At 38.5% G+C, this 18,673-nt stretch overlaps 1 protein-coding gene across 2 annotated transcripts in view; it reads right to left on the bottom strand.

Moving 5' to 3' along the window:
* The window catches only part of CHN1 (chimerin 1), a 123,894-nt gene that overhangs the window by 61,438 nt on the left and 43,783 nt on the right, over positions 1–18,673 (bottom strand). Inside the window, exons 3-5 of one of the 2 annotated variants that reach the window (XM_058190187.1) lie at positions 18,240–18,295; positions 8,701–8,732; positions 5,584–5,697 (exon numbers count right to left, since the gene is read on the bottom strand). In XM_058190187.1, coding sequence (XP_058046170.1) covers positions 5,584–5,697; positions 8,701–8,732; positions 18,240–18,295 — 202 coding nt within the window. Of the gene's footprint in view, positions 1–5,583; positions 5,698–6,714; positions 7,029–8,700; positions 8,733–18,239; positions 18,296–18,673 lie in introns of those variants that run through there. The other variant, XM_058190196.1, reaches the window with a different exon arrangement.

The raw sequence follows: 18,673 nt of genomic DNA, 5'->3' as shown, positions 1-18,673 counted from the left end.
ATCCTTCCATTACCCATCATCCAGCCAGAGCTGAAGAAGCTTCTTGGACGAGAAGCTAAACATCTTCAAAGAAAACCCAGAAAGTCCTGTTCCCTCTTGAAAAAGCATCTTTGGGATGGTCATTTAGTGACTGCTTGAAGTTACAAGGCACTGAAAAAGTGACTCGTCCATTCCTCACATTTATGACCATTGAGGCATCCCCACAGTTACGTGATTAACATTGATATGATTGGCATGTATTTATGAAAGTTCCAGCATCCGTGGGGGGGGGTGTCTTGTGATCACCATTTTCAACTTTCCCAGCTGGCTTCTGACAAGCAAAGTCAATACTGGTAGTCCTCAACTTACAAGAGTTCACTTAGTGGTCATTCGAAGTTACAACCGCACTGACAGTTTCAGCATCCCCATGGTCACATGATTTACATTCGGATGCTTGACAACTGACTCACATTTATGATGGTCGCAGTGTTCCTGGGTCATGTGATCATCCTTTGCAACCTTCTGACAAGCAAAGTCAATGGGGAAACCAGATTTACTTAACAACCAGGTTACTATCTTAATAACTGCAATGATTCACTTAACAACTGTGGCAGGAATAGTCATAAAATGGGGCAAAACTCACTTAATTTTTCACTTAGCAACATACATTTTGGACTCAATTGTGGTTGTAAGTTGTGAACTACCTGTATTTGCTTAACAACCATGGTAAAGGCCATAAAATGGGACACGATTCATTAACAACTGCCTTGCTTATTAATGGAAATTCTGGTTCCAATTGTGGTCATCAGTCACATTGGGGTAGCCAATTGTTTATTTGTACACAATAATATATACACATGCTTGAAATGAGTCATGTTTCACGGTTAGCTAGCAAAGTGATGTTCAGATGATTCTTCTTTCTTGAGAAAATCCAGAAGAGCTGTTCTCATCAAATCTATACTGAGCCCAGACTGCCCAAGGCAGTTAAGTATCATAAAATATTAACACATGAGTTTGAGTCCTTCTTTGTTTGGTCGAGCCAAAGGAAGAGAGAAATGTGCTTGCCAATCTACTTATATAACTAATGTCCTGAATTTTAAAGCAGGCAGCCCTTAGGGGGAAATGATTGCCTAATTGTCTTAGAGCAGCCTTTCAATTTCTAAAGAATCAATTCAGGAACGGGAAGACTTGGCTAGCAAGTCTTATCCAGCATTAAGCTCTCCTAATATAAAAAAAGAGCATTAAGTTCTCCTATACATAGCTCTTTCCAAAATGAATCACATTCTTTTTATCCTAACAGAGATCCAGAATGTCTTCGAGAAAATTAAAGGTGGCAGATAGGCATAATTTTCAGTTTTGTCCTTAATAACCACAACTGGGATTGGCAAGATAGTAGATAGAATAGAATAGAATAGAATAGAATTTTTTATTGGCCAAGTGTGATTGGACACACAAGGAATTTGTCTTGGTGCATATGCTCTCAGTGTACATAAAAGAAAAGATACCTTCATCAAGATGATTGCGATGGATTTACAACTTTACTTCTGAATGACCCATAGTCATAAAGAGAGACACCATGTGACCACAACTCAGAATTTTACTGCCAGCTTTTCCATTGATTCTGCTTGGGGGGAGTCAGCTATGAAACGCAGAAAGGGTGATCATGTAATGATGGGACACTGCAACAGTTGCAATATCCGCTGGTTGCGGAATCTCAATCATGTTGATTGTGGGGATTCTGCAACCGTCAAAAGTAAAAGGACTGGCTTTAAAGTTACTTTTTCAACACTATGGGAACTCTGACTAATCACAATACAACAGGGCTGGGCAACTATGGCCCCTTTACGAACTGTGGACTTTAACTCCCAGAATTCCATCGTGGCTCAGAAATTCTGGGAGTTGAAGTCCACAGGTTGTAAATGGGCTATAATTGCCCACCCTTGCTATACAGGGTAGTAATTAATGGAAGACTGCCTGTATATTTCAAGTTAGCCCCTCATCTTTTGTCTTGTAGACAGATCATTCTGAATACTGTATATACTCGAATATAAGCCGATCCGAGTATAAGCCGAGGTCCCCAATTTTACCCCAAAAACTGGGGTAAACTGGGGACTCGAGTATAAGCCGAGGGTGGGAAATGAGGCACCTACCGGTTGAAACCCTCCTCCCTCAGCTGAGAAGGCTGGCGGCCCCCCCGCCCCGCCCTCTCACTGCACCGGCAGGGCTTCCGTCCGGTAAAATGTGAAAAAAAGAAAAAAAAACTCGAGTATAAGCCGTATATACTCGAGTATAAGCCGAGGGGCTTAAAAAAAAAAAACTCGAGTATAAGCCGTATAGACCCGAGTATAAGCCGAGGGGACGTTTTTCAGCACAAAAAACGTGCTGAAAAACTCGGCTTATACTCGAGTATATACGGTAAGTTCATTTACCTATGTGTTGAATTATTTATAATATGACAAGATACCAGGACAAATAACTGAAATTCAGAAAGCTCTTTTGTGAAGATCATTTTCCCACAACCTTAGAAAGACAGGAAAACAAACAGGGTAATGATCAAACAAATTTATCCTCAGAGACCAGTTTGAAAGTAGGACTGGGCAGGATAGAGAAATAAGTACAAGGGGCAGGGGAATACAAGTCTGTCTGTTCTTTCACTGTTCTTGCCCTTGTCAAGTTTAAAATGCATTTCCTACTTATGATCACTCAAGTGAGAGTAAATATTTTATAACAGTTAGGAATATTGTTTTATTAGTGTAATTAGGTAATCACGTGAAAACTTTTAACTGAATTCAGATACAGTAGTGGCTAAAATTGTGGAAACCTTTTAAGAAAAGTGTATTTTCTAAAACTAGCTAATAACACCCCTTTTTTTTTAGTAGTACCATAAAATATACTAATGGAAAGATAGTTTACCGTATATACTCGAGTATAAGCCGAGTTTTTCAGCACATTTTTTGTGCTGAAAAACGTCCCCTCGGCTTATACTCGGGTCTATACGGCTTATACTCAAGTTTTTTTTTTTTTTAAGCCCCTCGGCTTATACTCGAGTATATACGGCTTATACTCGAGTTTTTTTTTCTTCTTTTTTTCACATTTTACCGGACTGAAGCCCTGCCGGTGCAGTGAGAGGGCGGGGCGGGGGAGCCGCCAGCCTTCTCAGCTGAGGGAGGGAGGGGTTCCCCAACCGGTAGGTGCCTCATTTCCCACCCTCGGCTTATACTCGAGTCCCCAGTTTACCCCAGTTTTTGGGGTAAAATTGGGGACCTCGGCTTATACTCGGATCGGCTTATATTCGAGTATATACGGTAATCAAGAATATAATGCAATAACTTTTATGAAGGATTTGCTATTAGAATAGCAATTACAATATAAAGAAGAAAAGTGAAACACGTAGAAAAAACTAGATATACAAAAATTATCACCATAGAAAAAACTAGACATACAAAAATTATCACATCAGTTAATACATAGTTGAGTAACCTTTAGCATGAATTATGGCCTTACAATGTCTTCCCATGGAGTGAACCAAGTCTTTTAGTTCTGCAGCTGTTATAATGTAAAACCAAGATTGAATGTTTGCTTCTATTAACTGGATTTTATCGCTGGATCGCTTCTGACTAGCAAGTTTCTTCAGTCGGCTCCATAGGTTTTCAGTTGGGTTAAGGTCTGGGCTATTCCCAGGCCATTCCAGCAGTGGAATATGATTATTGTGAAACTCCAAAAAAAAAAAAAAAAGTAGCATTATTAGCCATCAAATTTCAAAAATACACTTTTCCCAAAAAGTTTCCACAATTTTGGCCACTACTGTAAATGCAAATAGAATTTTTTTTCCAGATCTGCCTTTCAGCTCTTGGTGTCATAAATAATATGATATTGCCAATGAAATAAAAATACTATATTGCCTGGCAGATTGTGCACAAAGGTAATTACAGTAAATTAAGAAAAATAATGTATTACAGGATTATGCAGCAAGTTGAGACTCATTTAAGATGGTAGTTCTATCAGTAAACAAGAGTCTCCTGAGTTTCAGTAACAAGCAAGTTTAAAACAAAACAAAACAAGGATGAATGAAAAGAATTCTAAAGCCAAAAGCATGTAGCTTGAACACAGATGAATGACCTATTCAAGACTCTTTAGCATACATAAGAAAACATTAAGCTTCACACATGGATATTCTAAAAGAAGTGGGCATAATTAAGATTTCTGGCTTTCACCCATGGAAAATTGAACTAGTTATTTAAAACAAACAAAAAATATAAAGTCTTGCGGCAACAATAAAAAAATGGTGTGCCACCCCCACCTTCCGGGATTTTTCTTTAAAATATCCTTTTAGTCATTGATGGTCTTCTATGTAAATATTCAAAAACAGGTAGTCCTGGACTTACAACAATTCATTTAATGATTATTCAAAGATACAATTGAATGCAGCTGCGCGGGTAATAGTGGGAGCCACCCGTTGCTCCCATGTAACACCAATCCTGCGCAGTCTGCACTGGCTTCCTGTGGTCTTTCGGGTGCGCTTTAAGATTTTGGTTACCATCTTTAAAGCGCTCCATGGCTTAGGGCCCGGGTACTTACGGGACCGCCTGCTGTTACCGTATGCCTCCCACCGACCCGTACGCTCACACAGAGAGGGTCTTCTCAGGGTGCCGTCCACCAAACAATGTCGGCTGGCGGCCCCCGGGGGTAGGGCCTTCTCTGTTGGAGCTCCTACTCTCTGGAACGAACTTCCCCCTGGTTTACGCCAATTGCCTGATCTTCGGACCTTTCGCCGTGAGCTGAAAATGCATTTATTTATTCAAGCGGGACTGGCTTAAAAGTTTTATTAAATTTTTTAATTGGGGTTTTTATGTATCTTAGGGTTTTAAATTGTTTTAAATTTAATCAATTTAAGTTATATGCTTGGTTTTAAGTTTTGTTTTAATGTGTATATTGTGGGGTTTTTACTATTTTGGCTGTACACCGCCCTGAGTCCTTCGGGAGAAGGGGAGGTATAAAAATCTAATAAAATAAATAAATAAATAAATAAATAAACACAAGAAGAAAAAAAGAAGGGCGCCTGCATCAATATGAGCTTAAGAGATGAAAGTCAGGAGCAGAAAAAACAGCCGCATTAGAGGAGGAAATTGAATCAGATTTTTTTCAAAGGGGTAGCCATGTTAGTCTTTTTCCAGCAAAAAAGCACAAGAAAGAATCTTGCAGCACCTTGAAGACTAACACATTAATTTTTCAGCCGTTAAATTCTCTTTGTTATTTTTAAATGACAGGAAGATTTAAAGCAGCTTTCCAAACAGATGCTTTCCAGAAGTTTGGGTGACTCTTCTTCTCAGATTTCTCAAACACATCTGGAGAGCACCAAGCTGGGAAAGTCTGATGTAAATTAACCTCTTGACTATTAATACACCAGTGTTTCAACTGCCGATTAAGTTCAAAACACTTAAAACATGCATTAGAATTAAATATTAATAAATGAATTTGGTTAAATCTTGACTCTTTCAAAAAGTTCCATAAATAAAATGAGAAAGCAGTAATTTTAATTTTATCCCCTGCAGATGAATTTCATAAATATTCTTATACTGCAGAAATGAAATATTAATTACCAACCTTAAAGCCAAAGTATACGTTCCCGGTTGTCGTTGGCTTTCACGAATAAGATAACTTCCCTCTGCTACGCTCAATAATTGATCTGCTTCTTCTCTCGATATCATCCCATGAAATCTGAAAAAAAAAAGTCTATATCAGCATAATACAAGAGAATGTTTCTGTAAGAAAACCACATTAAAAAAAAGTAAAGTCCTATTTTTTCATTAAAAAACACCTTTATAGTTCAGGGGTCTCCAACCTTGGTCCCTTTAAGACTTGTGGACTTCAACTCCCAGAGTCCCTCAGCCAGAGGAACTCTGGGAGTTGAAGTCCACAAGTCTTAAAGGGACCAAGGTTGGAGACCCCTGTTATAGATAGTCTTCGACTTACAACAGTTCGTTCAGTGACTGTTCAAAGTTACAACGGCACTGAAAAATGTGACTTATTTTTCACAGTTATATGACCTTTGCAGCATCCCCATGGTCACGTGGTCAAAATTCAGACGTTTGGCAACTGATTCATATTTATGACGGTTGCGGTGTCCGGGGGGTCATATGATCCCCTTTTGCCACCTTCTCACAAACAAAGTCAATGGGGAAACCGGATTCACTTAACAACCGGGTTACTAACTTACCTACTGCAGTGATTCACTTAACAACCGTGGCAAGAAAAGTGGTAAAAAGGGGCAAAAGTCACAAAGCAAACATCTCAATTAACAGAGATTTTAGGTTCAATTGTGGTTGTAAGTTGAGGACTTGATTGTTGTTGTTTTTTAAAAAATGCATTAAAAAAACTAAAATTCTTTCAAAATCATGTTAATTTCTCTACTTAGCCTGAAAATGTGTTGCTTATTTTCACCCAACAGACTAAGTAAATTCTGTTTATATCAGGTACTTCTGATCATCTTGATTTATACTTGCCCATTTTCTCTTTGATTGTCATCAACATTAACACCAACATCAAGGCTGCATATATTTCTCAACAGTGAAAATTTAAGAATCCCTGGATGGATCCTAAGGGCAAGTGTACAATCCAAAAATCATCTCAGTATCATAATTTACACACACACATACACACACACACACACACACTGTATATTTCCAGTAATATGCAAAATCACTGAAAATGTGTTTCAGGAGAGGAATGAAGCACCTATCTTTGAATTCTTAAAGCAGCTGCAACTTTTGCAAGGCTTGCCTGCTGCTTCAAAAGCTGTCGTCCGCAGATTCTACACATATGTGGAGGCAAAGCCACTTTGCTGTGAGTCCCAGCAGATGAACAGTCTTGTATATGCATGCAGAGACTAAAGAGTGCCCTCCAAACAGCTGTTCGACTCTTGTGAAAGATGCAGATGCTTTGAAAAGGAGTACTTTGCCTGTACTGCTACATATTGCAAAGCACCTCCTTCAAATACTTCACAGATCCTTAGTTTAGATTAGGGGTGTCAAACTTGCGGGCTGTGGGCTGGATGCATCACACGCTGGCCACACCCACCCTGTTTTAGCGAAGGGGGAAAAAAGTTGTGATACGTCATGTGACACTGCCAGTTTAACACTCCTGGTTTAGATAGTCCCTTTCACACAAATAAGATTTTTTGTTTTATCCATGAACAATTTCTTCTGTTATGTTTGATACCATTTAACTCATAAAAGCAAATTAATCTTGTAGCATATTTATAAGTTTATAAAGACCGCTATAAGAAATGCCAAGGCAAGAAATATCATATTGCAAATGTGAAAATTCACATACAAAAATCAAGAATTACTAGGTGCTGTCCTAGAAACCGGGAGTTTCTAGTTCAGCCATAGCCATGAAAGCCAGCTGGGTGATCTCTGGCCAGTCATTTTCTCTCGGCTCAATTCACCTCACATGACTGTTTTTGTGGGAAAATAGAAAAAGTATTAAGTTTGTTTGCCACCTTGACCGACTGACTTGACTGACTGACTTCCGTCCTTCCTTCATTTTCTATAGCTGCCCAACTCAACCAAGTGACTCTGGGCAGCTTACAATTCCAAAAATATAAAACAATTAAAAACATTGAAACAATAAAAACAGCCACAAAATAAATAGAAACGGAACATATACATTGGCTTAAAGATTGGTAATTAATATTTCATTGCATTCATAAAATACATTTATTTTTAAAAAAGAGCTGTATATAAATAAATCAGATAAATAAATGATCTGAGTTAAAAATATACGGGTAGTAAACAAAAAAGCTAGGAACAAAGCACACTAAATAGGTTTTTGGAGGAACCTCATTTTCTCATTCAAGAAGCTTTTAATTTTTTTAATCACTGATTTTTATTGCTGAAAATATATCTAAATTAGGAGCGTTCTTGCTTTCTTGTGGTAATTCAAGACTTTAAAGAAAAACTAGAAAAGAGAGAAAAATGAAAAGTTTTCTCCCTTCCCCTTCTATGGCTATTATTTCTTTCTCTGGCAGTGTAGAATTTTTCTTTTTTTCTTTTTCAATTTTCTACATAGCTTTCTTACAATAGCAGGTTAGATATAAAACTGCAGTGCATTATATATAACACCAATATACATTTAATTTGCTATTCAATTTATATATAGAACCACAAGCTATTATTTTTTAAAAAAAAACATTACCTTCTTTATATTTTAATAATAAAAAATTAAGAAGAGTTAACGTCAGGATGATAGGAAAATTGAAGCCTTGTCTCCAAACTTGCTGAACGAAGTAAGTGTGACAACAAGCTTGCTATATACTTTGCTAATATAAACAAAAATATAAATATAAACAAAAATGATAGCTTTCCTCCACTCTTTTGTTCTTAAAAATAGCACATTCATTTTTTATGGAGGCAGTTAAATGGGTTCAGTAAAAAAAATGTTCCAAGTCCAAAACAGGGAACATTTCAGCCAGACTGGAAAGAAATCTGATTTGATTAATGAGATTGTACGTGTCAGCATTTCATCCTGTGAGCTACTGATGGTTGAACAAGACTGCCTATGCTGAAACCATAAATAAATTATAAAATAATCCCATCTCTCTCTCAGTAGCCTAAGATAAATTGAGACATTAGGAACAAGTGAAAAAAGTAGCCATTGGGCATATTTTTAATATTTGCTTTGCAGTTAAAGACAAAGAATTGAGAGAATCATACTACTTACTCCCGCCCATAGTATTTAGGTCTGTTCTCCACCTATTGAAAAAGAAAGGAAAGAAATATTTTACTTGAATATACAGGTCTTTTAAAAAACCCAGCTCTATTTATTATGTGATTTGATAAAGAATTAAGACTTTGTATTTTCTCCAATTGCTAGTGTATTAGGACATTTGCTGAATTTCTCCAACCATTAATATTAAGAATTCTTGTTACATTTAATGCTATTAATTTCAACTGTAAAGACAAATGTAGGATAATTTCTATTTCATTAAAGCTTCGAATAAAGCTGGATGATGCAACTTCATTCACAAAAGTATACCAATATTAAAGAACAATTTCATATCTGATTTGTGCTTAGAAAGTTCTGTAGAAGCAACATTCTACCACCATATAACACTATATTCATTTGTATGCATTATACAGTAAATATGAATTATCACAATTTCCTGGTGGGATACGATAGGACAATAGATGAAAAAAGATGGGGGGTAGGAATCAAACTAGTAACCTAGTTGGACCTCAACCCTCATATGAGCCTGAAGATCTGACTCTATCAGTTGGCTGGGGCTCCAAGGGAGCAAGAGTGTAATGGAGATGGTTGATCAAGTAAGAACAGATCCCACCTCCCTCCATTCCATCCCCATGTATCATTATATTTCTCCCCATGTATCATTATATTTTAATATTTGATTTTAATTTATGTTTGAATATAGTGTATAAATACATTTTTATGACTGTAGGCCACCCCAGTGGTGAAATTCAATTTTTTTTATTACCGGTTCTGTGGGCGTGGCTTGGTAGGCGTGCTGTGGCTTGGTGGGTGTGGCTTGGTGGGCATGGCAGGGGAAGGATACTGCAAAATCTCCATTCCCACTCCACTCCACGGGAAGGATGCTGCAAAATCTCCATTCCTCCCCACTCCTAGGGGAAGGATATTGCAAAATCTCCATTCCCAGCCTACTTTGCGGCCAGCCAGAGGTGGTATTTGTTGGTTCTCCAAACTACACAAAATTTCCACTACCGGTTCTCCAGAACCTGTCAGAATCTGCTGGATTTCATCCCTGGGCCACCCAGAGTTACCCTGTGGCAGGATGGGTGGCCAATAGTTTTTATATATAAATAGAAGAGTAAGGAGGCATGGCCAGCGTCGCAGGCGAGATGGTCACAAACCCCAGTGTCTCCGGGGTATGCACTGAAATCCCCCCCAATATGGGGGTCTGTTCATTCCCAGGATCGGACCATAGCTGCCTTGAAGGGGCAGCGAAGAATGGGGGAGCCGCTGGAGTGAACGGGGAGATTGCAAAATCCCCGCAGCTCTGGATTTCTTTCCCCTGACCCAGCGGGGAGGAATGCAGCTGCCTTCATTAGCTGCAACAAAGCCGCCACGGCCACAAGTTTGGGCAGGAGGATTAAGCACCAAAGCAACAGATTGTTGAAGTCGGGTGAGTTATTATCTATTTTAAATTCGGCACAAGGCTTGGGGAAAAAAAACCTTAAGACTGGCGGCTAAATTGTATGGGAAATGAAACTGGAAGGAATCAATTTAAAGAATACACATTCTGGAAAGTGAATGAATTTGGATGGGACTTGGAATGGAAGTCAAGAGCCCTAATTAAATAAGAAAAGAAAAGAAACCTTTTAATTAAGCAATGGTTTTGAGATCCTTGGAAGTTTTAATGTACTATTTAGGAAATAAAATAAATAATGAGAAAAGAGTTAAAGAGAATATTGTACTGACTTTAATGGAACATCTCAAATCCTCTATCCTCTAATTTTTGGAAACTTAAAGAAACTATCAAAAGGAGACAAAATTTCGGATAAAGACAAATAAGCTGAGGCAAAGGGAAGGCATGGCTTACTTTGGGAAAGAAACATAAAAATTACCTTAGCTACTACATACAAAGAAAATTTATACAAGATGTTCTATAGGTGGCATCTCCCACCCACAAGATTAGCAAAAATAAGCAAAAAACATTTGTCGATGTGTTGGAAGTGTGAGGCAGTTCCAGGGACCTTTTATCACATGTGGTGGGCCCCAAAGCCACAAAATTTTGGCACCAGATAAGACAATGGATAGAAGAGATACTAACGCAAAATATAGAAGCAAAACTGGAATTCTTTCTATTGGGTATTATAGAGGGCAAATACAACAAGAGCATAATTTATCTAATGTTACATATTCTAACAGCAGCAAGACTGGCTTTTGCACAAAAAACAGAGACTCCCACAGAAGAAGTGTTAGCAAAATATTAATTTGTGCAGAAATGGACAGACTGACTTTGGAACTTAAAGATAAGAACGAATCAGAGTATTATGAAATCTGCAACAAATTTTACTATTGGCTGGAAAGGAGGAAGAATGCTGGGATAAAGGAGCATTGATGAGTAAAATGTTCAGAAGTTTTTATGTTAATTTGTTATGATAGAAATGACTGAATTAGATATCGATGTAACCTATATGAATGAAAGAATATTTATATTTGAAATGTGATAATTAGCGTAAATATGTATAGAGATAAGGAAGTGTATCAATTATATGACAAAATTTGATGAAAATGTTTAAACTGGAGATGTCACGCTATGTCCACCGTTTTTAATTTGTATTTTAAATAAAAACTTCTTTAAAAAAAAAAAAAAAGAAAAATCCAGATGATCACTAAAGTCCAGTTTTCATTGCTCTGTTTGATAACGAAACAGCATAATTGGATTAAAACTCAGCAGTTTACCAATGTTCTGGAGCTACCCAGTGATCTGATTTAACGCCTTGGGCATTGTGCAAAAGGATGTTCATAGCCTAATTATCTTGATCAGAAAATAACCTCATTCTCCCAAATGACAAGATGGAAATAACCTAAAAATTTATTTATTTATTTTTTCACATTTCTGAACCGCCCATCCCCCTCAAAGACAAAACCATCCTCGCTACTTTGAAGATTATATAATTCACCCCCAAATTTGCTGTTATCTCTCTTTAATCAACAGTTTCACCTCTTATAGGTCTCCTTTGCTGTAATAGTTTTTTATGCCAGAGATTAAATTCTACTCACACCTCTGTAGTCAATCACGACATACACTTAATCCCTAAAACCGTAGTCGTGGTTTTTTTTTCTCTTGTCTCTCCAGGCCCAACAAATGTTCCTTTTGAATTCTCAGAACTGGAAACAGCACACAAGTTTCTCTGAGGTTAGCATTCAGTGGAAGTACCACAGCAGCTCTGAGGGCTTTAACAGGTCATTTGCATGTGTGTGTGTATCCATGCATAGTGAACACTTCCCTGTCAGAGAAGCAGCTGTCCCTGCAGGTGAATGCAGAGATGATCTGGCATGAAGAACCTTCCTGGAGGAAAGGTACCTTAGTCATTTGGGAAGCACAGCTTTGCCTAGCCCCAACTAACACCACATTAACAGATTTCATTCTGGATGAAAAGGTGCCAGGGTTGTTTTTATTCCGAGCTGGGTTCAATTATTAGTCCAATATATTTTATACAGTGGAACTATTCAATTTCTTTGAGAAGACAGTACTAACTCGCCTCTCTCTAAGAAGAATGCTAATTGCCAGGCAAAGGGTCAAAAAAGCTAAGCATAAAGGCCAAATGTGTTTGCAACAGAAACTGAAGAAAGCTTCTTATTGTTTTATGTTTGCCCAGAATGACCCAGGATTATAAAGTTGTTTATAAAAAAAAAAAGACAGTCAAATTCAAGTGTACGTATACAAATTCTATTTCCTTCCTGGAGTATAGTTTAATGCAAATTATTTAATGCAAAATATTCTAGATATTGATTTGTATTACAAATGTCTGTTGTAAAAAAGACTAGGATATGTTTTTAGCCTTACATACTGAACATAAAAGCTCATTTCAGGGGAACTATTGGATTAAATTAGAATATTTAGTCTCACAGCACTAAAGCTCCTGAAATATTCCAACAAGTATAATATCAATGAAAATATATACCGGGATATATTGACAGCTATGGAATTGGTGTTTTAAAATGGCTTTCTTTCATTTGTGACAATCTGATGTTTTAAAAGCAGAAAACAGGAAGCATTCTGAACTGTTATTTATGAGACCACCCCAATATTTAACATTTAGAGGTTACATGTCAAAAACAAGTGGTATTTTTCCAAATTTGCTTTGCTAAGCTTTTGAGAACATTTAGAGGCCGCTCCAGATTAATGCTTACAGAAATCCAATTTCTGAATAAGCATGCATTTAATTGCTTTCCTGATTTCAATCCTATGGGACTGACCGTACATGAACCAGAAATAAAATGAAGCCCTGGTTTTTGAAGCTACTCTAATCTGCATCTGTAACATGTTTTGGACATCCTCCTTGTATCTTTTCCTACACTTGACGGCCGTCAAGTGATTTGAAGATCACTTGACAGCCGTCTCCAGGAGAGCTTTTTACCAGGTTCACCTGGTCCGCCAGTTGCGCCCCTTTCTTGACCGGGATGCCTTATGCACGGTCACTCATGCTCTCGTCACTTCTTGCCTGGATTATTGCAATGCTCTCTACATGGGGCTACCCCTGAAGTGCACTCGGAGATTTCAGTTAGTCCAGAATGCAGCTGCGCGGGTGATTGAGGGAGCACCACGTTGCTCCCGGGTAACACCACTCCTGCGCAGTCTGCACTGGCTACCTGTGGTCTTCCGGGTGCGCTTCAAGGTTTTGGTTACCACCTTCAAAGCGCTCCATGGCTTAGGGCCCGGGTACTTACGGGACTGCCTGCTGTTTCCACATGCCTCCCACCGACCCGTACGCTCTCACAGAGAGGGTCTTCTCAGGGTGCCGTCCGCCAAGCAATGTCGGCTGGCGGCCCCCAGGGGAAGGTCCTTCTCTGTGGGAGCACCTACCCTCTGGAACGAACTTCCCCCCCGGTTTACGCCAATTGCCTGACCTTCGGACCTTTCGCCGGGAACTGAAAACTTATTTATTTATCCAAGCGGGATTGGCCTGATTTTTAAATTCTAAATTTTAAATTTTAAATTTTTTAATTGTAATTTTATTGGGTATTTTATACGGTAAATTGGACGGTTTTAATTTCGGCCTTTTATTGAATAAGCTTTTTAATTGTTATTTTAGTATGTATATTAATTGTTTTAAATGAAGGCTGTACACCGCCCTGAGTCCTTCGGGAGAAGGGCGGTATAAAAGTTTAATTAAATAATAAATAATAATAAATAACTATAGTAGACATTGTTACAATCAAGGTCCACAACGTAGTGGCACCTCAAGTTGTTCAGGATATTTGAAAAGTGTATTGCCTGTATTACTTTACACTATAATAGGAATGAACATTAAATCCACTGGTAAATACCCAAATAAGAACTGATTTTGTTTCATTTTACTTCAAGGCATCAGCAAATGTCACACACACTGTCAAAACATCATAAAACAACCTTGTAATTTCAGTGCAATTGATACTGTGTCTCTGAGATATATTATGAATGGTGATCAGCTTCCACCCCTACGAACTTCAAGTGTTTTTAAAATTAGTCCTAGCATTTAAAACAAAAATCAAATAATTACTGGTCTTCGTGTTTCCATGTTAGATGTCTGTTATCACTATTGATAAAAAAGATACCAGAAGACACAAAGAAAATGATCCCAGAAAGTCTCTACAAAAGATAAGTAAAAACTGATGTTGAAACAGGGAGGATAACAGCAAAGATGTTTGGAATACTCCAAAGGAAAATGGCAGATAGACGAGAGAGAAAAAGTAAACATTCCTATACTGATTGAAAAGCTAAACTTTTGATTCCATCTCTATTCTCCATGAGAACATCATCACAAACACTATTATCAAAGCTTTCTATTATATACGAGCAATATACCTGTGCTTTTGCTGCATTCCCACATTTCTCTTTCTCTCTCTGGTTAAATATTTATAGATACTACATCTTAGTTATGGACAGAGGCCTTGGCAACCATAATGGATCATAAGATGATTGAAATTCCTAGCCACTGAAGAGCTAACAGGACATAAGACATACATGCAACATCTGTAGCCTCCGAACCCCGCCGAGCCTAGGACGCGCCAGCATCGGTCCCCCCAGTCCTGTATCGGCTGGGAGACCCCTGGCGAGCCGTCCGTGCGGCAGGTGTCCTTTTCGGAACACCTGGCCCCTAAGGGCCTCGGCGGCGGCCGGATTCGGACACTGGAGGCAGGAGAAGCCTTCCAGACGTCCGTTGCCACCGCGGCCATTACTTTGGTCGTCGCCTGGGCCGCTGTGCCCGGTGACACCGGGGCTTTGGATTTATAATTGCAGCAGCCTGGTGGTGAACAGGGAACGGAGAAGAATTGAGGAATGAAGAAGGGAAGGGAATATCGGCAAACGTGAGTGGAGTATTCCGGAGTGCGGGGGGTTTTTTTCTCCCCTGCGACTGGAAGGAGTACGAATCACTTTGGAGAGAGGAGAACTTAAAATAACAAGATTACCGGTTTTGTGGAGCTCTGGAGAGAAGAGGTGATGGAGAAATTTAGGAGGGAGGGTTTGAGGCCCCCCCTCCCTCTGGGGAACAATGGTGGCGTCCAGCTTCCGCCTTCACTATGAGAATCTTGATGACATCACTTCCCTTCGGCTTCCTGGTTGATTAACTGTACTCTGGACTCGTTGCTCCTGTGAGTGCCCCCTGGTGGATCCGGAGGAAATTATAAGGATACTGTGCTTGCCTGAGGATTTTGAAAAAATTTTTTTAAATGGCAAAAGGTCAGAGACCAACTGCTGGAGAAATGGAGAGAATTCTGGAAAAGTTATCTAATATGGACAAGAAACTGGATGAAATAAGAGCAGAAATTGTGACTATCCAAAAGGATTTAAAGGATACTCAACAAGTCTCAGCAGAAAATAAGCAGAAAGTGGAAGGTCTGAGGGTGAGATGCGGGCAGTGCAGAAAAGAGGGGAGACGACAAGCAATGCTGTGCTTGGACTACAGATGGATAAAATGTCTTATTTCCTTAGGTTTCAAAATTTGGAAGAAGTGGACCAAGAAGACTTGAGAGATGTTGTGACTAAACTGTTGGGAGAATTTCTTGGGAGAGGTGTTGATTTTATGAATTGGGATGTGGATCGAGTTTATAGAGTTAATTCACAATATGCACGCACGCATGCAGTTCCTAGAGAGGTTCATGTCAAATTTGTGAAAAGAGAGACGAGAGATGAAATTCTTAGAAAACATAGGAGTGGGGCACTGACTTATAGGGGCAGGGAGATAGCCATTCTGAGGCAGATTCCCAGACAGGTACGTGAAATGAGAAAGAAATATTACTTTTTATCAAGCAAATTGTACCAGAAGGAGTGGGCTTCAGATGGCTGATGCCAGAGGGATTGATGATTTTCCGGGAGGCATTACGAAAAAATTAGTACAATTATGGAGGCTGCGGCCTCACGTGGAGGAACACAAAGCCCTCCTGGATTTAGATGACCCAGGAATTGAAGAAGGGGAGGTTATAGACCATGGGGCGGAGGCGGCTGCCGCTGTTGCGGCCCTGGAATTGGGTCAGGCTGAGCCCAGAGTTCTGAGATCCAAAACTAGGAAGTGACAAAGATATTTGGTATTGTGTTGGTTTTCCTTATTCTCTTTCGTATGATATTCTGATTATTCTTGACCCTTCCTTATTGTGTATGTAAGATTGAAACTTAGCTACTTCGTATCACCTGCTTGCCATATGGCTGTTGTATGTGTTTAAAATTTTGAGCAAAATTCTTATCATGTATAAGAAAAATGAAAATTTACCATACCTGATATGTATTTGCATAAATCTTTTTTGACCAATAAAAACTTTTTATATAAAAAAAAAAAAAAAGACATACATGCAACATCATACATCCTTTATGGATGGGAATAAATGTTTGCTGGAGAAATATAAAAAATATAAATATTAAAAAAAATGCTGGCAATGCTGCCAGCAACCTGGGCTTTCTTTAAAACCATGGGACTATTTCATATTTACTTGTGTTTTATTTGTCATTCTAAAGGCTTAAAGTATATTTGGAAGAACTGCACAAACAAGCTCCTATTTAATTCAATAAATTAATCCTGTTTGGTATCTAAGTGATATAAGCTATTAAAACCACAACAGTACTCTGCACCCAGGATTTAAGTCACAGTTCAAAGATTAATTTCCTCTTATCTTGGGTGTATGATGGAGGCATTGCAATAAAATTAAAACTTTAATCATTTTCAATACCTATTAATATGAACAGGAGCTGCATTATAACAAGTCCAAACCTGCCTTGTAACATGCTGAAAATCAAAATTGATGTTACTTTCTGATTAAGCTGCTTACTATGTAACAAATTTGTGGGTCAAAACCAGTGGTGGGATTCAGCCAGTTCGCACCACTTCGGGAGAACCAGTTGTTAACTTTCTAAGCAGTTTGATGAACTGGTTGTTGGAAGAAATCATTAGGGCAGAGAACCAGTTGTTAAATTATTTGAATCCCACCACTGGTCGAAACTGGTGTATGACATCTGACAAAAGGTAAAGTGATAATATTAAACAGTAAAGGAGGCTGTTGGCATAAACCAACAAGCAGATTTATAATTAACTTTTGCTGCAGTAAATTTAGATCTAAGGAGATGAGAGGAAAAATATTATATTCATTCATTCATTGTATAAAGCAGCCCATCTCAAACAAGTGACTCTAGGCAGCTAACAACGATTAAACAAACATAACAAAAAAACCCCACAAAATTAATAAAATACTTATATGAGAATTTTAAAACATCAACACAATAAGAAGCATCATTCTTATTCACTTTTCCATATATATTGAAGATATCAGAGAAAAAGGACTGGTTTCCGAAAACAAGCAGTCAGGATTAAAAGAAGGATCATTTGCTGCTTCTCTTACAGCCATCTTACATGCATCAGATCCTTAAGGATGGTAGTCCTCGACTTACAACAGTTTATTTAGTGACTACTCAAAGTTACAACAGCATTTGAAAAAAGTGACTTATGACCATTTTTCACATTTATGACTGTTGAATGATCATGTGATCAAAATTCAGACCCTTGGCAACTGCCTCATCTTTATGACGGTTTCAGGGTCCTGGGGTCAGGTGATTCCCCTTTTGCAACCTTCTTATATGCAGAGTCAATGGGGAAAACCAGATTCACTTAACAACTATATTATTAACTCAACAACTGCAGTGATTCACTTAACAACTGTGGCAACAAAGGTCATGAAAATGGGGCAAATTCACTTAACAAATATTTTGCTTAGCAACAAAAATGTTGGGCTCAATTATGGTCATAAGTCGAGGGCTACCTGTACTCCAGGATGGCGCGTTTATCTAGCTGTGGTACCGCTGGTACCTTTCCAAATTACACTGGGCAATCACTCTTTCTATTTCTCACAATATGACCAACATAGTGTTGCCGTGAAAAATTGCAAAAATTAAAATGGGTACAGGGAAAAATTGGGGAGAAAAAGGATTCAGTTTTTGTAAGATCTGGTAGATCTATGACTACAAACAAACAAACGATAATAAGTATCACAGCAATGAGCCTGCAGTATCTTATTTTCTTCGTACCCACCTCAGACGTGCAGGTAATTCTTCTAGGATGTGGAGCTTCTTGCTGCAGCTGATACACTAAGAAAAGGTAAACAGAGATGTCACTTTACGTCTTAATACAGATACAAACTTAAATCAAGGACTTGTTTCAGGGTAGGTTTCTTTTTTTTTCTTTATTTAATGAAGAAGAGTCTCTCTGTATAAGAGACACAATAACCAAAGAAGTTGTTCCTTACCATGAGATTCTTCAAGTGATATCTGTAATGAACAGATGGAATTCTGCATCTGTGCAGTACCTTTGCTGCAACTTTTTAGAGCCGAACATTTTGTTGGGAACCTTTCCCAGAATTGAATCCCTATTGCCTACTGTACAGCACGCATTCCTCTTAGTTTTCCTGAGACTAACACTTTGGACATCGCAACACAGAGGTCTGCTCATATTTAGCAGGGAAGCAT

This window comes from Ahaetulla prasina, chromosome 1 (genome assembly GCF_028640845.1).
Source record: "Ahaetulla prasina isolate Xishuangbanna chromosome 1, ASM2864084v1, whole genome shotgun sequence".
Classification (NCBI taxonomy): Eukaryota; Metazoa; Chordata; class Lepidosauria; order Squamata; family Colubridae; genus Ahaetulla; species Ahaetulla prasina.
This window is presented reverse-complemented; position numbering and strand designations above follow the sequence as displayed.